At 40.4% G+C, this 19,314-nt stretch overlaps 2 protein-coding genes across 2 annotated transcripts in view; both read left to right on the top strand.

Moving 5' to 3' along the window:
• cracdla (cracd like a) overlaps window positions 1–8,974 on the top strand; it is a 16,067-nt gene extending 7,093 nt beyond the window's left edge. The window contains exons 8-11 of the mRNA XM_037686550.1: window positions 126–1,233; window positions 5,150–6,039; window positions 8,396–8,516; window positions 8,621–8,974. Of these exons, the coding sequence (XP_037542478.1) occupies window positions 126–1,233; window positions 5,150–6,039; window positions 8,396–8,516; window positions 8,621–8,811 (2,310 nt within the window). The 3' untranslated portion in view covers window positions 8,812–8,974. The remainder of the gene's footprint in view (window positions 1–125; window positions 1,234–5,149; window positions 6,040–8,395; window positions 8,517–8,620) is intronic.
• A 4,822-nt stretch (window positions 8,975–13,796) lies between these two features.
• Window positions 13,797–19,314, top strand: part of mgat4a (alpha-1,3-mannosyl-glycoprotein 4-beta-N-acetylglucosaminyltransferase A) — a 40,229-nt gene continuing 34,711 nt past the window's right edge. Inside the window, exon 1 of the mRNA XM_037686549.1 lies at window positions 13,797–14,236. Within this exon, the coding sequence (XP_037542477.1) occupies window positions 14,143–14,236 (94 nt within the window). The 5' untranslated portion in view covers window positions 13,797–14,142. The remainder of the gene's footprint in view (window positions 14,237–19,314) is intronic.

Below are 19,314 nucleotides of genomic sequence, written 5' to 3'. Positions count from 1 at the left end.
TGCCGTCAGTCACATCCGAGGCAGCACTAAAAGTATGCAGCCACCAGGAGCACGAGGCATTAGCCTCCCAGATACATCAGGTCAAACCTCTCAGGCGGGTGGGTACAACTCCCGCTAAACGACCGCACTCATCTTTCATAGAGTCAGAAGTTAAGGGAGAAGACGGGGGAGCAGAGGAGACCGAGGGAGAGAAGATAAACTTTTCTCAGCATCTTTCTTTGAAACCTGCAAAGCTGCCATCAGTCACCTCCGAGGCAGCACTTAAAGTATCCAGCCAGCAGGAGCACGAGACAGTAGCCTCCCAAATGGTCAAACCTCTCAGGCGGGTGGGTACAGCTCCCACTAAACGGCCGCACTCGTCTTTCATCGAGTCAGAAATAAAAGACAAAAGTGAGCGGGGTTTGGAAATACAAGTAACGTCTGACAAGAAGACTGAAGTTTCTCCTGAGCAGCTCCCCACGCTCAGCTCAGTGGTGGCATCCAGGCCTTCTTTTGCTCAACAACAGCTTCATAGTGAGGAGGACACTACGAGAGGAATAAAGAAATCCCTCCCAGGATCAGGCTTATTCTCTTTGCCTTTCAGCACTGTCAGAAACGAGGAGGAAGAAAGACCACGTTCAGGCAGTTTCGGAGAACTCTTGGAACAGATAGAAGCCATGAGTAAAACAACAAGGGCACCAGAGAAGGAAAAGGAGGAACCTAAAATCATGCAGCTCAAAGGGAGCCCCTTTGCTGCAGAAAGAATGAAACAAGAGGGATCTCCATCCAGAGGTCCAGCTGTTCTGTGGGACAGAAAGTCCAGCCTCAACAAGGCAGAACCAGCAAGAAACGTCCCCCAAGAAACAGCTGCTGGGGAGTCTCAGGAAATGGAAAGCACGTCCAAAGGCTCAGGCATTCTGTGGGACAGAAAGTCCAGCCTAAAAAAAGCTACACCAGCTAAAAACGTACCCCCAGTAACAGCCGCCTTGGAAGCTGGGGAGGTGGAGAGCAGAGAGGAGCTGGTGGATGTGGCAGAGGAAGCAAAGGAGGCGGAGGAGGGGAAAATGGCGTTTGGTGTTAAGCTGCGCTCTACATCTCTGTCACTTAAATTCCGATCTGAAACCTCTTGTAATCGCTGCTCAAAGCTGTCTGATGACCAATGTGACAACAAGACAAGGCAGGAAACGGGCGACCTCACAAGTCAAATGCCTGAAAACGTGTCAATGAACACAGCTTGCGCTCTCCATCCAAAAGGTGAGTTTTTGATCACTTTTAAGTTTATTCTAGAAATTATTTTTAAAAGTATACACCAGTAACTGCGGAAATTAATGCATCTATGAAGATAAAAAACAGCAAAATCATACGAAAACATGTGTTTGGTGGAGTATGTCTTTGTTTTGACACTGCTTCTTTGTAATAAATTTTACACTGTTGAAAACCTGATCATTTTTCCTCAATGGTGCAACATTTCTAAGGAAAAAGCATCTGTAGGTTGTGCAGCAGAGTTGAGTATGTGGGTTTGACCATGAAAAACTTGCCCATACAAAACAGTTCATTCTGCTATTGATAATTGTTATGAGTTTCTGGTACCACAGTTGCTGGCAGCAAGGTGCCTGATTGATGCCTGATTGTCTGCACCTGTATGGACCCTGCTACATCAGAGTCAGAGATCTTTATTTGTCATTCGCATCACATGTGGTACATGTAGTGGAACGGAATTGTGTACACAGGGTCCCAGTTACATCAAACAATAGCAAAAATATAAAGTGTAAAAAAAACCCCGTAAATAAGGATCTTAGATACAGTATAAACTAAGATGTACGCTAAATGAACGCCCAATGATACGCTAAAAGATCTAAGATATACTCCATTCACTAATAGTGCAAAATAATACACTGAACAGCAGCACCACGATTCTCATAGCTTCTGTTCGGTTATAATGTACACGCTTAATGTGAGCACTAACATAAACTAAACTAACATAAACTAGGATTTGTTCATAGCATGTGACTGTAGTATGAACAGGGTGCAGATATATTCATACATTTAACGGGTTCTTCATTTTTCTGACTGTGTAAATGTCGTGCATTGAATTTAACAGAAATGTAACGAGAGACGTTATTTATCTTTGACCCATCAAAATGAATGCGGTCATTTATTTACAGAATCAAAGTTTAACATCAAACATTTACATTAATTTGGCAGAATATGAAAACAACAACATGGCTAGTTTTACAGGAAGTGAGAACAATACGGCGACTGTTTTCACTTTTCAGCAGAACAGCAGACTTCAATTCACACGGCGGTGATTGAGAAACTTTGCTTCAGACATTTCTAAAAATATCTGTAATGAACTTAGGGAAAGGAGAGTTTAAAGATGGAAAATGGAGATTTATCTTACAGAGAGATGTGTGAGGGAATTTATCTGTGGTACCAGAACACGCACGCTCTTTGGAGAATCAGCTTGGCCAACGGTACACTTTTGGTGAAGGTCGACTTTACCTTTCTGAAGATAGATCAGTTCGGCGTGAAGTCCTACTTCCAGCCACTTTCAGCGTCTCCGTTGAGAACAGCCAAATACCTAGAGAGCCGTGCGAGGTTATCCAAACAGAAGTTATAATTCCCAAAATCGTCTCTGGATCACCTTGGATGCCTGCGTTCTGCATCCAAGAACTCTGAACTCTTTACGTCTCCAACTCTTTCAAAGCTCTACTCATCTCGTCTCTCTTCGACAACACTCCGAGAGAACCGGGAAGTTGCCACATTTAAACGGGTTCGACTTCCAGGTCATTTGAGAGCTTTTTGATTGGTCGATGGACCAGAACAGAGGTGTGGTTTGTGATGTAAGGTGTTATGGAAAGTCAAGGATAGAGATTAAGATTGTTTAAAACAGACAGAAAGATTGTTGGAGAAATTCAGACTTCGTGGAGTCAATTCACCTAGTATCTTGCTGTAAAATTTAAACATGACATTTCTTTTCAGTAAACTTCTTAGTTGACCGAAACCTGAACTTTAACACACACTTACAAACTTGCTCATTGAAGACAGAAAATCAAGAAATGCATATTAACCTGATTTCTTCTTTGACTGAGGAATAAAAATCATTACTTACTGTTTATGTAAATAAAAATGAGTAGTTCTCTTCAACCTGTAAACATTGTTTGAACTAACACAATTTGATTATCAAACATTTGTAAAATAGTAATGATCATAGAGAATTGTCTTTTCCACTTGATTAATTCAGGAAAGAAAGTCTCAGGATGGGTCAAACTGTATTTCTGGATGCAGATCAATGAAATGACAGTTTCTGTCCCACAAGGTTCTTAAGGTCAAGGGTTTTGACCTTAGGCTTAATTTTGACCTCAGGTTAGGTTCACTACAGAAATACAGAAACAAGGCACCAAAAGTGAAAAATAAATAAATCTACAGCAGCATGGTCCTATAGCAACATGGTCCCGTTGGCACCATGGTACTGTTAGCGGTGTGGTCTTGTTAGCAGGTCCCTTCAGCAGCATGATGATAATGAGGACCGCAGCAGCTGCCTCCCAGACTGCCCTCCAGAACTGGGTCCAGCAGACCATCCAAGGTTCCCCCGCAGAACCAAGTGGGTCCGCAGAGTTCGGTCTGATCAGGCAGACGGAGGATCTTGTTAGCAACATTAGCAGGTCTTGTTAGCAGGTCCTATCAGCAGCCTGATGGTAACCATGACCGCAGCAGCTGCCCTCCCAGACTGCCATCCAGAACTGAGTTCAGCTGATGGAGAACATCTAGGTTTCCCCATGGAACTGAACGGGTCCGTAGAGTTCGGTCCATGCAGGCAGATGGAGGATCATGGAGACAGCCACCATGACAGGCCTGAGCCCAAGGCTGGAAGGACTGAACCACGATGGCACGATAGCGAGGCAGCGACACAGAAAACTTCACAAGTGTGTCACGGTCATACCTGTACTGTGGATGTGCATTGTAGGTGCAAAAATAAAAAAAAATTGAGTTCACCGGGAGCCTACGAAGCTGCAGCTCGGCTGAGCGTGGCCATCTTGGAAGCATCTATCTAGACAACAATTTCCTGCGGGATCAATAAAGTTCTATCTTATCTCATCTGCTCCAAGCATGCCACGTTTTGCTGATCTGGATAGGGCTCATGCTATAGAATAACTTCAAGACTAAGTTGGAGCGTTATTTGAGTCTGCTAGTGCCATCTCCTAATTGAAAGCCATGTTCCAAATAACTGGGGATGTCTGAGACAGGCCATGAAGTGGACATCTCGGGAGATGAGATTCTGTAACCAGTTGTAGTCCCACATCACCACAGTGTGGGACCGAACTCTAAACTCCAATATGACAGCATTCTCCCCAATAGAGTGAGTTTTTTCAAAGACTGCCTCTGGAATTTAGGAGTGGATCAGATGGAATGGCCTGCCTGCAGTCCTGACCTCAGCCCCACCTCAGACCTCACATGTTGTTTGTTGGCACAATATTGGCTGACTTACGGCAAATGTTGGCTAAAAAATGGAACGCTATCCTGCTGCAGTGTGTGACCAAGCTGGTGAGCAGCATGAAGAGATGTCAGACTTTTGTGGTTGCGTATGGTTCTTCCACATGCTACGGAGGCCCCTGTTTATTAAATTAATAAATTGTTAAACTGCCACTATGTCCTGTTTCTTCAGACTTCAATCATCCAATAAGCAACGCCAGACAACAGTCAGCATAAGCTGTTTGGCACTGATTGAGATTTTAGAAGTTTTTCATTGGCACAAGCTACATACTCAACTCTGCTGCTCAACCCATGAATGTAGTTTGTACCATTTGTACCATGTAGTTGCACCATTTAAGGGGACTTAATCAGGCTTTATAATGGTATACCATTTATTGTCAAGAAGTATTGTTACAAAGAAATACAGAGATACAGAGATACATTTGCCTTCTTTTTAATTAGTATGTATACTGTCATGGTGTACCTTCATACTTCAGTGCCTTGTAGAGTTAAACATTATACAGGTATTTGTGCTGCTATGTCTTTGAATCAGGCCAAGTCCCTCTTGGTAAATAATCAGTCTAGAAAAATAAGACTTTTACTAATCACAGATGAACTTTGCACTCATTAAAAGACTGCTCAGTTATTTTGACCGGTTCCATTGATAATTTCTAACAGACTTGTGGCACTCCTTTAGATCCAGCCCCATCTGGTGTGGCCCTCCCAGTCAAGCATAACACTTTGCTGACCGACGGTCCTCCCACCACGACCACAAAAGTTCAAACAACTCCTTCAAACAACAAAGAAGCAGAAACCACTCCCCAGCAGCCTCAGTCCCCAACATCCTCATCAGAGGTGTCCTGGATGAGTCTGGCCATGGAAAAAACCAAGAGCCTCCAACAGCTTTTCACCAGCAGATTTCCAAGAGATTTTACAGGTTTACAAACCGCTGCTCGACCACAAGCGCAGGCGCAGCCTAAAACTCAAACAGAAACGAAAACAATGACAGAAACAATGACTGGGCCTCAAATGCAAACAGTTAAGGTTCAGCAAGGTTCAATCCAGCCATCAGCAGATACGATGAAAGAAGAATTAGTTCAAGCAAGTAGTCAAGAGCAGATTGTTAAACCATCAGCAGTGGCAATGCAACAGAAGCTGATACTCATTGAATCACAGTCCTCCAAGCAACCAAATGAAGGCCAGTTCCAGTCCAACACATCTCAGACTGCGTCTCAGACTGCTCAGAGCGTCTCCTGGACAACCCAGTCCCTTTTACGCTCTCATTCACAAACAGCGACCACATCTCAGCCCTCACAAGGGAGTACGCCCCAGTCTTTTGCTCCGTCATCCTCAGGCCAACACCAACCGTCCTGGAGTAATCGAGGTTTCCAGCCTGCCACCCAGATCAAATCTTCAGCTCAGACGTCAGAGTCCCCAGAGACACCAGTTCCTTCTTCAGACTCTTCGTTGAACAAAGAGAGTCCATCACTGTTTCCTAGACGAACAATCTGGACTGGCTCGGTGGCGGACAGGGCTGCATTTTTGGAGAAACGAACCGAGTGGACAGCGCCGCCGTCGTTCAAAGGGGTTTGTGATAATAGTTGTATCTCACACAATGTTTCCTGTACTGTTTGGCTTCCTATTTCACAATAATCCTCATTCTAAATATGCATTAAATGTTAAATTTAAAACCTTCCAAATGACATCAGCTTTGTGCATCAGTATGACTTAAATGCTCAGCTGTTTTAAATTATTTAATCTAGAAAAACTGAACAGATATGTAAAGTTCTCTAGAGACGTTCTGAATATCTTACCTGTTATAGATACCTTTTTAATTACCGGTACCTCTGTTTGGAGAAATATAGTTTAATTCTGACCAGATTGATGAGCTAATTGTCTACTCTCATCCAGACTAATAATTAAACAAATTGCTTCCATCTTAAAACAACTTCAGTTTCAAACATTTCATAACTTTTCACATGAATGTTATTTTTCTAATCACTTATACTTTTGAGAATTTTGCAATACATGACCATGTAATTACATGGTGATATTATATAACTTAAAGGATATTGCAATTTGATTATTTAATTAGATAAGAATATTATTATTAGATGATATTCCTTCAGGAAGTGCTCCAAACTGCAAAGGAAGTACTACAGCTGCTGCTATTTGTGCTGATGTCTATGTACAGTGAATAAACATGTAATGTGAAGTTGACAGCAATGTCACAACCTGTGGGTTTGCATGAACACACTGATATTTTTCAGACTGAAGTTGTTTTAAGATGCTGTTTTTTAATCTTTACTTGTTGCCTTTGGTGTTAATTTTTAGTAAATATAACATTCCTTTTCATTGCTTTGTTGATGTTCAGTTGTATCTGCCCATTGAGTTAGACAGTGTCATTCCCCTGAAACCACTTTTAAACTGTCTGAATGATGTTAAAATCTGGTTGAAACTAAGTTTCCTGAATTATGTGAAGATAAACCTGCAGTCAGCAGCTTTGGTAAATGTAATGACCTTGACACTCTTGGCCTCTTGGCTTCATACAGCCACTCCTTTGTCAGGAATCTGGGGGTTGTTTTCAATCGTGCTTTTAAATTAGACAAACAGATAAATGCAGTTGTGAAATCCAGTTTCTTCCAACCAAAACTCATTGCTAAGGTGAACGCCCTCTTCGAGACCTTGAAAAGGTGAATCATGCTTTTATTACCTCTCATTTGGACTTGTTTTGTAGGTTTAGATAAATCGTGTCTGCATCGCTTACATCCAGAACGCAGCAGCTCGTCTATTAACAGCAACTAAAAAAACACGAACGCATAAGCCCTGTCCACTTCAGGGTTGATTTTAAGATGTTATTGCTTGTTTTTAAAGTTTTAAAAGGTCTGGCCCCGTCATATTTATGTGATCTGCTTAACATCTACACTCCAGTAGGAGCACTACGGTCAACCAACCAATTTCTCTTGTAAGTCCCCAGATCCAAACTGAAGTCCAGAGGTGATCGGGCTTTTTTCAGCTTCTGCTCCAAAACTGTGGAATAGTTTTCCTGATAATTTAAAAACCACTGAAAATGTTGAGACTTTTACATCTTTGCTCAAGACTCGTCTTTTTTCCTTGGCATTTGATCCATGCTGAGCCTGAGAACCCGTTAGAGCTGATTTTGTTGTTGCTGTGTGTTGTATTTTATTAACTTTTTTGTTTCCTTAGTGAAACAAGACATATTTTATTGTTCTTTTTTTTCTTGTTTTCATTTTAATTTGACTAAATTGTAAAGCACTTTTGGTAAAATTGTGTTTTTTCATGTGCTACATGAAAAAAATGGACATTGACATTAACAAGATACAAGCAATTTAGTATTTAGCCCTGCCCAGACTAAACATTAGCTCGTCGTTTCAGTCAGAATTAAACTTTTCCTCTAAATGGAGAGCACTGAAAGAGCTATCTATAACAGATAAGATTGTTATTGTTCATAGCATTTCCACAGAACCCCACTTCAAAAGAACTAAACCAGGACTATTCAACTGGTGGCTCGGGGGCCAAATCAGGCCCACGGGTGAACTCAGTTCAGCCCACAATGGGTTCATTTTAAAATAAAACTAGATTTTAAATCATAAAACAAACTTACTTAATGACAATAACTGCTGGATGTTCAGCCCCTGAGCTCTTGGCTTTCTGTAACTGTGGCCCCCTGAGCAATTTAGTTGAATAGCCCTTTGTTTCAGACAGATGTATATCAAATTGCTAATAATAGATATTAGATAAACTTCTACACTCACTGATATGATAATTAGGCATTACGGTAATCCTTTTTTAACAGCAATATAATTATTTTTGCTTATTCTCAAATACAAACAAAACAATATTATTATTAATAAATTTTCTATAATTTTAGCCTTTCAAGTGTATTGCTTTTTATCCTTTAACAGTGTTTTTTTTCTCCCAGGTGGATCAAAGGAACCCGCAAACAGCGGTGCAGACATCAGGTGACACCCCCATCTCAGCAAAACCTCCAGCTGCAAGCAAAGACGTGGTGGCAGAGCTCAGACAAGGGGTCAAATCTGAAGGTGTGTTGACTCACAAATTACCATTATAGCACATAAACGTTCTGATAGCCTACCTCAAGAACTTTAATGTAGGTATTTATTTTTGTGCTTGTGGATTTCTTTAGAATCGAGCCCCATCAGAGTACCAGAAAAGCCTCGTGAGGACAAATGGCCGAGGAAGAACGTGGAGTCACCTTCGTCTCCATCTTCACTGCTCACACGACCATCAGTGCTGCAGTCTGACAGCAAGCAGCCGACCTGGATGGAGCTGGCCAAGAGAAAGTCAATGGCCTGGAGTGATAAGACCATGGACTAAACAGGAAACAAATACACTGATTTAAGGAGCAGTCCGAGAGAAAAGTACTTCTTTTATCAAGATAACGTGTTAAATGTTGGGTGAGGAGGCTTAAAAATCACACCTTTTGATAAATTATAAATCTGTTTTATTTTTATTTCATTGCTAAAAAGGTTTTATTAAGGGGCTGAAAAAGAAAAGAAAACTTATATACTGAATTTTTTATTTAATTCAGATTATAGATGTTTTTGCATAATCTGTAAAGTGATTCTGCATTTCACTGCTGCGAACAATTAATGTTTAGCAATAAAATTTAAAATTCTGTTGTTAAATATCCAAATTACATATGAAAGGTTGTATATGAAAAGAAAAGCAATAAATAAATAAATATAGCGTACAAATTTTATTTTATTGTATTGTGCAATATGTAAATATAAAATAAAAGAGATATGCAGAATAATAAGGTCTAAATTTTGAATTTGAATAAATTGTTCACAAAATTTGGTGTACAGGTCAGATATAGTTATTGTCTCAGGATCAACATTATCAGTACAAATAATACACTCTTGCTTTTTATATATTTTTTATTATTATTGATGATCTTAAACTGATTAAATATCCTTTTTAAATCCAAAGATTTGGGCTGAATGATGTTTAACTGCATTAGTTTCATCAGTTTACACCAAAGCTGTTGTCAGTGTTAATAATACTGCACAAGTTTTAATAAGTCAGTATGTATGGTAAGAAAAAGGCCAGTTAGCTCCATGTTCATATTTTTACATTTCTTACACTAAGAACCGATGGATTGACATCTCGTTCTTTCACTTTCAATCAACAAGTTCAGTAAATGACCACACAGCAGATTTTAGTTATAGATGGATCACAAGTTGTTAACTTTTTTCTTTGTCACTGTAATTAATTCATTTATTACACATGTGACTTAGTTCAAACTATTAAAACAATACCCCAAATAGCATTTAATGAATTATTTTTTACATTAGATGGTTTGGATTTGTCACAATATATAAAAAACACCAATACAAATACATGGCAATGATAATTAGGCTTATTTTAACAATTGAGTAAAACTTCAGCAGCACCTTCCATCAACGATTAATGTCACTCTAATGATGTGTCAAAATGTCTGCCCTGAAACAGACCTGGGGGGTGGAGGGGTCGATCAGATAGCAGAAGACAACCACCTCCAGAGAGCATCTTTTCAGTCATGCTGGAAAATGTCAGTATAATTAGAAAATTTGTTAAAGCCGACACAAATAAATAAAAAACCAGGAACTCAACAGTAATTTGACCATTAACACCAATTTGCATGGCGTGAGTCAGCTGGAGGGAAATATTTAAACTCATTATGGTTATTATTGCACTGACATAGTTTCAAACATTTTTTATGCAATCTTAGTTCACATGTAAACATTTGTTTCATTGTTGGGTTTGGAAAATTAAAGAAATACTCACAAAACACACAGTTTGTCACAAAATGCTCCCTCATGCTGCGGCGCATATTTATTTTAGGCTATTTAATTCACTATGTCATCTACAGTTCTGGGAGTTCTGGGAGTGGACCTGCAGTCTCTGACAGAGGTGTCTGAGCAGAGGATGCTGAGGAAACTGCTCCAGATCCTGAACAACACGTCACACCCCCTGCATGACACCCTGGACACCCTGCAGCACCTTCAGTCGTAGACTGAGACCACCGAGGTGCTCCACAGAACAACACAGGAAGTCCTTCCTCCCTGTGGCTATCAAACTTTTCATCTCCAATGTGGCATGGCATGGAGTGGATCAGTCTGTGGCACTGCTCAGGTGTTATGAGAGCCCAGGTTGCTCTGATAGTGGCCTTCAGCTCTTCTGAATTGTTGGGTCTGGTGTATCACATCTTCCTCTTCACAATACTCCATAGATTTTCTATGGGGTTAAGGTCAGACGAGTTTTCTGGCCAATTAAGAACATGGATACCATGGTCCTTGAACCAGGTACTGGTAGCTTTGGCACTGTGTGCAGGTGCCAAGTCCTGTTGGAAAATGAAATTCAACGATTCAAGGTTCTTTATTTGTCATTTGCACGAACAAAATTATGTGCACATGGTCATGTGATTTTTCACAGTGATTATTCTGGCTAGAGATTCATGAGTCTAATAGCTTCAGGGTAGAAGCTGTTACTCAGTCTAGTTGTTCTACACTTAATGCTCCTTAACCTCCTTCCTTATATGTTGTTTTATTTTGGTAAGCTTAATTAGGCTCAGCTATAGATGTAAAATTAAACTGAAGATAAAAATAAAAAAAATTACACAAATACTGAGCTTCAATGAAATTTTCAGTGAAATGACCAGCAAACACAAAAACTTCTGAGCTGTACTGAAGCGTCAGTTCAGGAATCCTGGTTGTTGAAAAGAGTTAACCAACATTGTTTCTGTAAATGCTTGACTAAAATGCTCAGAAAACTGTGTAACAAAGGTAACATAACACTGTGTTTCATGACAAATGGTGTATGATCCAGAGGATCCCAGATGTGCTTGACTCACACTAACAAGCTAGATCGTGGAGGTGGTCCCAGAGGAGCTTGCTTTTGCAAAGGTGGCAATGTTCTTGATGTAACAGAGCTATACATAAGCAGCTGTATTGTGGTAAGACTATATTTAACACAAATGCAATCATGTCATCATCAGATAACACTTGGCATAGTGTGATAACAAAGCAGCCATGTGCTAAAACATTAGGGTTGTGAAAGTATATTTTTACACGCTGTTGTTCAACTGATGCTTGTGCTTTGTGTCGAGTTCTTTCTGTTCTTCTTTGGTTTATCACACAAAATGAGTAAAATGTCTTATGCTTGATGCATGAATGTATTTATAGTTTTAGCTTTTAAACTGCAAAATGACATGAAATACAATCTTACTATAAAACGACTACAAAAACTGTGCTGTTAAAAAATATTGCTAACAAAATCCGCAAAAGTACAGTAATTGTAATATCAGCACTCTGGTCATACTAACTACATTTATTTTTACTTTTATTCAGATAAAATATGAAGGGGACTTGTTTTGATGGTTCATACAGAAGTTTAGTTATGGGTATAAACAAAATGAATAATGCAGCTACATTGCTCTCAGCACTGAGTTTGGTGGATATGCAGTGTATCTATATGGCCACTAGGTGACGCTTTTCTACAGGACGTGGAATTAAATCACTTTGTGGGGGAAAAAATCTGTTTCTCTTTGAAATATAGTATTTCACTTTGTTTTAATAGCCCTCAGGGACCCCAGCTCTAATTCTAAATACTGACAAGAATTAAAATATGTACATTGTTTGTGAACTGAGTTTATTTATTTATTTAAAAAGTATTGTATGTACAGTAATTCAAAACACAAAATACATCAATTAATGGAAGGGAGAAGTAAGTGAGAGAGAAGAAGTAAATCACATTACATCTGCCCCTTATCTTAAAAAAAAAAAGAAACAAACAAAAATAAATTCAATTCAATTCAATTTATTTATGTAGCACCAAGTCACAGCAGAAATCATCTCAGGGCACTGGACAGAAACATTCATAGATAAAAAATAATCATTATCATTAATAGCTACCACACATTTCAAACTCCAGTCTGAACAAATTGCATTATTTGTAAATAAAAAACAAAACAAAGCAAAATTAGGTCCATCACCTCTTTTTTCAACAACCGTTTATATCAGTACATACTACCCCATCGTATCAGAGTCAGAGAAATTTATTTGTCATACACACCACATGTGGTACAAGCAGTAGAACGAGGTTATGTACAAAGAGTCCCAGTTACATCCCACAATAAAATGTAAAGGAAAAACAGCAATAAGATCTAAGATATGAACCAAGAAAAACATCAACTAAATATACACTAAGCACTATCATAAAAACAATAAAAACAATATGCCAAACAGCAGCACGAACACGAGTCTGTGTGAGCAGATGAGTACGAATGAACACAGTAACATGAAACAGATCAGCAGCAACATGATGTGGTTTTTCACAGTGATTATGTTGGTTAGAGATTCATGAGTCTAACAGCTTCAGGGTGTTCCTCAGTCTAGTGGTTCTACCCTTAAAGCTCCTTAACCTCCTTCCTGCAGGGAGTGAGGCAAAAAGTGTGAGTACTGGGTGAGTGGAGTCCTTCATGATGCAGATGGACCTCTTCCTGCATCTAGACCTGTAGATGTCTGTGATGGTAGGGAGGCTGACTCCAACAGACTTATCTTATATATATATTTAAATAAACTGACTTTTATCTTTTTTAATATATAAACTCAAGCTTTAATATCTGTGCCAAGATTTATCCACAAACTCATTCCTTGAACTGCACAGCGTTCCTTCTCTTGTTTAACCCTCACAGGAAACGCTTAAACGATTCAAGAAAATACAATTTCAACTTAAAATCACAACATAAAAAAATGAACGATAAACCCGCTTCGTCTTGCCGACAAATACTTTATTTTGAAACCGCGCGCCGGAAGTTACATTTTTTAACAAACCCTCAAACGTTACACGAGAATCCGCTAGTTGCTGATAAAACGTGACGTCTGGACTTTCAATGATGTATGGAAACAGCGCGGCGTTAGTTCGGTTTAGGGTGTATTTTAACAGACGGGTAAAGTTAAAAGTGCGAAGCTTCTAAGGAGAGGGCAGTGAGAAGAGTTACTCCGCCCTGGCAGCTGTGCTGACCGCAGGTTCGTTGACAGACCCCGAGCAGAGCGCGACACAGCGGAGTTTCAACTTGACGTTAGCTCGGCAGCTAACTAGCTAACTAACCCAAACTGCGTCGCAGATTGACGGGCTCGGTGAACTGGAAACACGAAGCTGGGAGTCAGCAACACGTCGGGGTTCCTTCTAATTTGTATCTGTCGCCAGTTGAAGCGGGACCAACGTGATTTGAGGCGTATCCTTTCGGCCACCGTCAGACACCCAGCAGCCTATCCCGGAGGATCAATCGTCACACACTTGAAAAGCTCTCTGCGTGGAACTTGTAGCTAACGAGTGGCTGTAAATATAATTACCATGGACAGCTCGTCTGTTCCGCGCTAGCCCACAATGTAATCTATCCTGTCGCGAAATTTAGTTGACTTGTGACTCATCGGCGTAGGTCGGACTGCACAGGAGGAGCAGCCCTCCGGTTACATCAGAGACCTACAGCTGAGAAGTCGGTGCTGTTAAGTGGGAGCCTCTTTACGGTTTTGACGCGCCCGTATGCCCGCGCCTTCGCCGGTGTCAACATCCTAAAGAGACGGACGGACTGGAGAGAGGAGAGGGAGGCACCAGCTCCGGGTTGCGCGACACTCGGCCGAGAGGAGGCATCGCTGAAATGAGATGAGGCTCAGAAATGGAACTGTGGCCACTGCACTCATTTTCTTCACGTCTTTCCTCAGCCTCTCCTGGTACACAGCGTGGCAGAATGGCAAAGGTAGGTTTAACAGTCATAAACTCTTTAGGTCTGTCTGAAGCATAGATGTGTTCAACCCCCCCATATGTCCTGCATATGACAACCAGAATAAAATATAAGTTAGTGGTTGTGGTTCTAAACTTTATATATGCTGCATGGGATCAATAACTTTTTTTTTAAATCTAATCCCTAATCTATAATGCTGGAGGTTTCATCCTCATGAGGGAGTTTTTCCTTTCTACTGTTGCCTCTGTGCTTGCTTAGTATGGGAGCCTGTGAAGTTAAAACTCAAAGCAATCTGTTGGCTCCTTAGATAAATAACATTATTAACTGATTTTATATGTGAATGTTTCTGGTCAGTGCCCTGAGATGACTTCTGTTGTGATTTGGCGCTATATAGATAAATTATTTATTTTAACTCTCGTTACATTTTTTTCTTAATTGACTTTTGTCCATTTTGTGCATTTGTATCATTTTACATCATATATTTTTATTTTTGTATATTTTCTCTGGGGCAGCACGGTGGCGCAACTGGTAGAGCTGCTGCCTCTCAGCGAGCAGGTCCCTGGTTCAAACCCCGGTCCAGGGGCCTTTCTGGGTGGACTTTGCATGTTTTCTCCGGGTGCTCCGGTTTCCTCCCACAGACCAAAAACATGCATGTTATGCTGATTGGTAACTCTAAATTGTCCCTAGGTGTGAGTGAGAGAGTGAATGGTTGTTTGTCTCGTTTGTCTCTATGTGTCCCTGTGATGGTCTTGCGACCCGTCCAGGGTGTACCCCGCCCCTCGCACAGTGATTGCTGGACATGGGCACCAGTGACCCCCGTGACCCAAAATGGAAGAAGCGGGTAAAGATAATGGATGGATGGATATTTTCTCTGGTATTGCCTCTTTAAAATAGCTTTTTCTTCCCCTTGTAGCATTTCTTAGTTGTTTTTTTTCAATAACGTTGATCAGGGATGGTGTCACGTGAATTGTGTGGGACCCCACAAAGTCCCAGATGTCAGAATGCAAACATAATGGCTACATTGGGGGAGTGGTGGCGCAGAGGTTAGGCCTGTGATCAGAAGATCGCCGGTTCACGCCCCGGCCCCGACAACATTAAAATTGTGGGTGAGGTAGGTGAAGCACCCACACTTGCCCCCATCCTCATTCGCCCCACCCTGGGCCCATGAGCAAGGCCCTTAACCCCCATCTGCTCCCTAAACAGGTCTCTCTTGAAAATGAGTTCTCATGGCTCAATGAGACTACCTGTATAAATAAAAGGTAAATGAGTAAAAAACAACTCCAATGCTTGTTTTTTTTTTCTTAATCAGTTTTTTTTTGTAACTCTGACCAGTTGTTTGAGAGAGGAGTAAAGGAGGCCATCTTTGTGAAAAGAAACCGTCCATATCGTATGATCTACTACAGTCATCTTTATTTTACCTATATGTACCTACCATACTTATGTATTTGCCATTATTTTATCTGTTTGTATATAACTGTTTAATAGCTTAGCACAGCGAGTAAAGATGATGGGTGGACGTTTGAGACATTTCTTATTAGGTATCCTGATGCATGCTCAATGATCCAGGTAGAAAATCTGTAAAAGTTAAGTCTGGTCCTCTGGACATTCACAAAACAAACAAAAAAAGCAGAAACGTTTCGTCTTTCATCCTTTCTTGGACTGCGAGGTCTCAGTTTCTGTTCAAGGACATTTGCAAGCTGAGGTGTACCACAAACCCACCCACACAGACCAGTATTTGCAGTTTGACTCCCATCACCCCTTGGAGCACAAGTTAGGAGTCATCAGGACTCTGTACCACAGAGCAGACAGCGTCCCCACTAACTCAGGAGCCAGGCAGAAGGAGAAATCTCACACAAGACAGGCTCTAGAGCAATGTGGATATCCTAACTGGGCCTTCCTGAAAAGAGAAGAAACCCAAACAGGACTCCAGTCAGCCAACAGGTGAAAAGGAGGAACCCAGACCCAGACCAGTGGTCATTCCATATGTTGAGGGAGTATCAGAGAAACTGAGACGTTTATTTTCTAAACATAACGTCCCAGTGGCTTTTAAACCACAAAATACATTACGGCAAAGACTGGTTCATCCCAAAGATCCAGTCCCCCGGCACAAACAGAGTAATGTTGTGTATGCTGTTCAGTGTCAGGAGGGTGATCAGTCTTACATCGGGGAAACTAAACAGCCACTGGCCAAAAGGATGGACCAGCACAGAAGATCAACATCATCAGGCCAGGACTCTGGGGTCTACACTCATCTCCAGGCCAGCGGTCACTCTTTCAGGGATGAAGATGTTCACATCCTGGACAGAGAGGAACGATGGTTTGAGAGAGGAGTAAAGGAGGCCATCTTTGTGAAAAGAAATCGTCCATCATTAAACAGGGATGGAGGCCTCCGGGTTCAATTGTCCCCCTCTTACAATGCTGTGATTGATTGTATCACTCAACCCTCTGTGAATAGTAAACAGCCATCAGTGTGCTAATGATCCATCGTTAGGCTGATGGTCCTTCTTGATCATGGAGCAACTGGTTTTAGTTGTCAGCAGCAAACTGGTTGATCCACTCTGCTATTTATAAGACTGAGCTGAATACAGCACCTCAGACTGAGGAAGTGTTTCAGATGAAAGACGAAACGTTTCTACATTTTTTTTTTTGAATGGCCAGAGGACCAGACTTAACTTTTTTGCATTTCTTATTAGGCTTTTTTTGTATCACTGTATAACTTTGTTTCTTAACTTGGTGATTTAGCAAGTTCTTGTTTGCAATCTACTTCTGTTTTTTTTGTTTGTTTGTTTTTTACAAATTTATTTTTCACTATTTTGGTTGTTTTCAGTCTCACGCTGGTGAAGATTCTCAGTCATCCAGGACGTGATAAATTCAAACGTCTTATGTTACAAATAAAGTCCATTTGTTTTTGTATTGAACTTTTTTTTTTTCAATCTTGTATAAATACATTTAAGTTCAAACAAGTCTTCCTGACTTCACAGTCCTCTGAACTTGTTGTGTTCAGAGCATTTAGGTAGTTCTTTGTGCTGTTCTACTATCTTGAACGTTATTTAAATTAAAGCTGTAAAAGTTTGTAAAAGAATCACAACTTTGGTATTAAACAAGTTATGATGAACAAACCGTTTGACATCAAGATGCTGCATTGGCTGATTGCTGGTGCTGTCCCGTCTGTAGACCCAACGTTTTATTCAGGAAACCTGCACTTCCCCACATTATGCAGGGGCACAGAGTGGTGTGTTGTCTTTTTAAACAAGTGTATTTGTTTTAGGTGTTACCACTTGTATTTACATAACTATATGTTACATCTTCTACCAGTACCACTCCCCCATTGCCTCTCTAACTTTGGCATTTACTCAGGACAACATAATCTATTTCTTTCAACAACATCAGTTGACACACTTGTTGACATATTTCATTGTGTAAAGACATTTTGCTCCTCTAACATTTTGATATTTCATCAGAGCATTGACTATATGTTTCTTCATGTCCTGTAAACATCTGGGCATGAACTAATGATCCACACTAGTTTCAGTTGTGCCTGACGCGGGGTGATTATTTGACAACGTTAACCCAGTACTTGTAGGGACGGTTATGGTCCTTAGTGGTCTGTTATCAACAGTGTAAATAATTGCAGCCTTTAGATAAATTCCTAGCCAAGGCTTCATGTGGAGATTTCTCAGAAGTTTATCAGCTTAATAGAATATTTTCCATTAAGTTTAGTCCAGTGATTGGCAACAGTACAACAAGCTGGGAGTGGCTCATAGATTCAAGTGTATGTGTAAGAGACAACATTTAAGAAATTACGCCCCCTCTTGTGTCTGTTTCTCTTGTTGATGAAATGTAATTCTTGGGTAGGTACTTTGCTCAATTTGAAATAACTTACAAAGTAGTGCATAGACAAATCACGTTTGTTAACATTGTGAGTTTGATACAAAGGCCATGCTATTTGTCTCTCTTTTATTCTTTAGCAGTAGATGATTTTAGCACCATTAATGTTCAAATGTGCATTTGTTCCTCTGACCCTGATAATTTGTTACAATTTTCTTTTTCTTTTTTTGCCACAACAGTATAAAGTTTGCCAGAACATAAATAATTAATTTTAAAGCAACAAGTATTTTAAGGCAGCTGTTTTTACATTTAAAGTTATGACTCTGAGTAAGAACAGGTTTCCACATGAGCAGGAACCCTACATTTAGCTGGACATTGACACAATGATGATGAGCTGCTGTGCACAGCTCTGTTGGACTATTTGCACCTCCTGTTACTACCTAACCCTGCTGGAGTATGACAAAGTATTTAAAGTATTTTAAGCTGACCATGTTGAATTGAGCTGATCCTAGAAACACGCAGCAACTGGCTGTAGTAGTGTGCAGTCTGCATTTGTCCTTTTTAAACTAGTTTAAACTTTAACCAGTTTTAAAACTGTCTCTATAACTGATCTTTTCATCATTACTGATCCATATTGATCTGCAGTGAACTAAAACAACATGCTGACTCACTCTAATACGCTGAACCTTTTACTGTCGCTGATGTCATGCTCCCTGGTATGTGATTTACTGTGCATGGAGAGTCTCTCCTGCACTCTTCTCTTGGGACTTGTTGTTTATGGGTTTAGTGTGTAGAACTGCCAGCTGTAAATCAAATGGTACCCCAGGAATAATAAAAAATACACTGAACCTTGAAGTAAAAACAGGCCATGGTAGCAATTCAGGTGTTATTTAAAGAGCCCATGGTTATGGGACAGTTGTGTTTGAGATGGCTTTTTGCTTCCCCTCAGCTAAGTAGGTGACTGGAGCTGAGTGAAGCTGACACCCCACCCACTTCCAAAATTAAAGCAACTAGTCTGAATGGTTAGTGCTCCGTTAGTGCTGGTTTGTGCCGTTAAAATTTTCGTTAGTGCTGCTTTGCTTTCTGAGATATTAAAGATTAATTTTTAGCTCATCCAAAGGTCACAATCCCCCCATGTTGCTCCAAAACACATGGGAGTGGTCTACTTTTTTAGTGCTTCGTTAGTGCTTCGTTAGTGCTCGTTTGTTCCGGTGAAACTAGCGTTTGTGCAGCTTTAGTTTATGAGATATTAAGAATTATAATTT

Source organism: Nematolebias whitei, chromosome 13 (assembly GCF_014905685.2).
Source record: "Nematolebias whitei isolate Nwh7 chromosome 13, NemWhi1, whole genome shotgun sequence".
Taxonomy (NCBI): Eukaryota; Metazoa; Chordata; class Actinopteri; order Cyprinodontiformes; family Rivulidae; genus Nematolebias; species Nematolebias whitei.
This window is presented reverse-complemented; position numbering and strand designations above follow the sequence as displayed.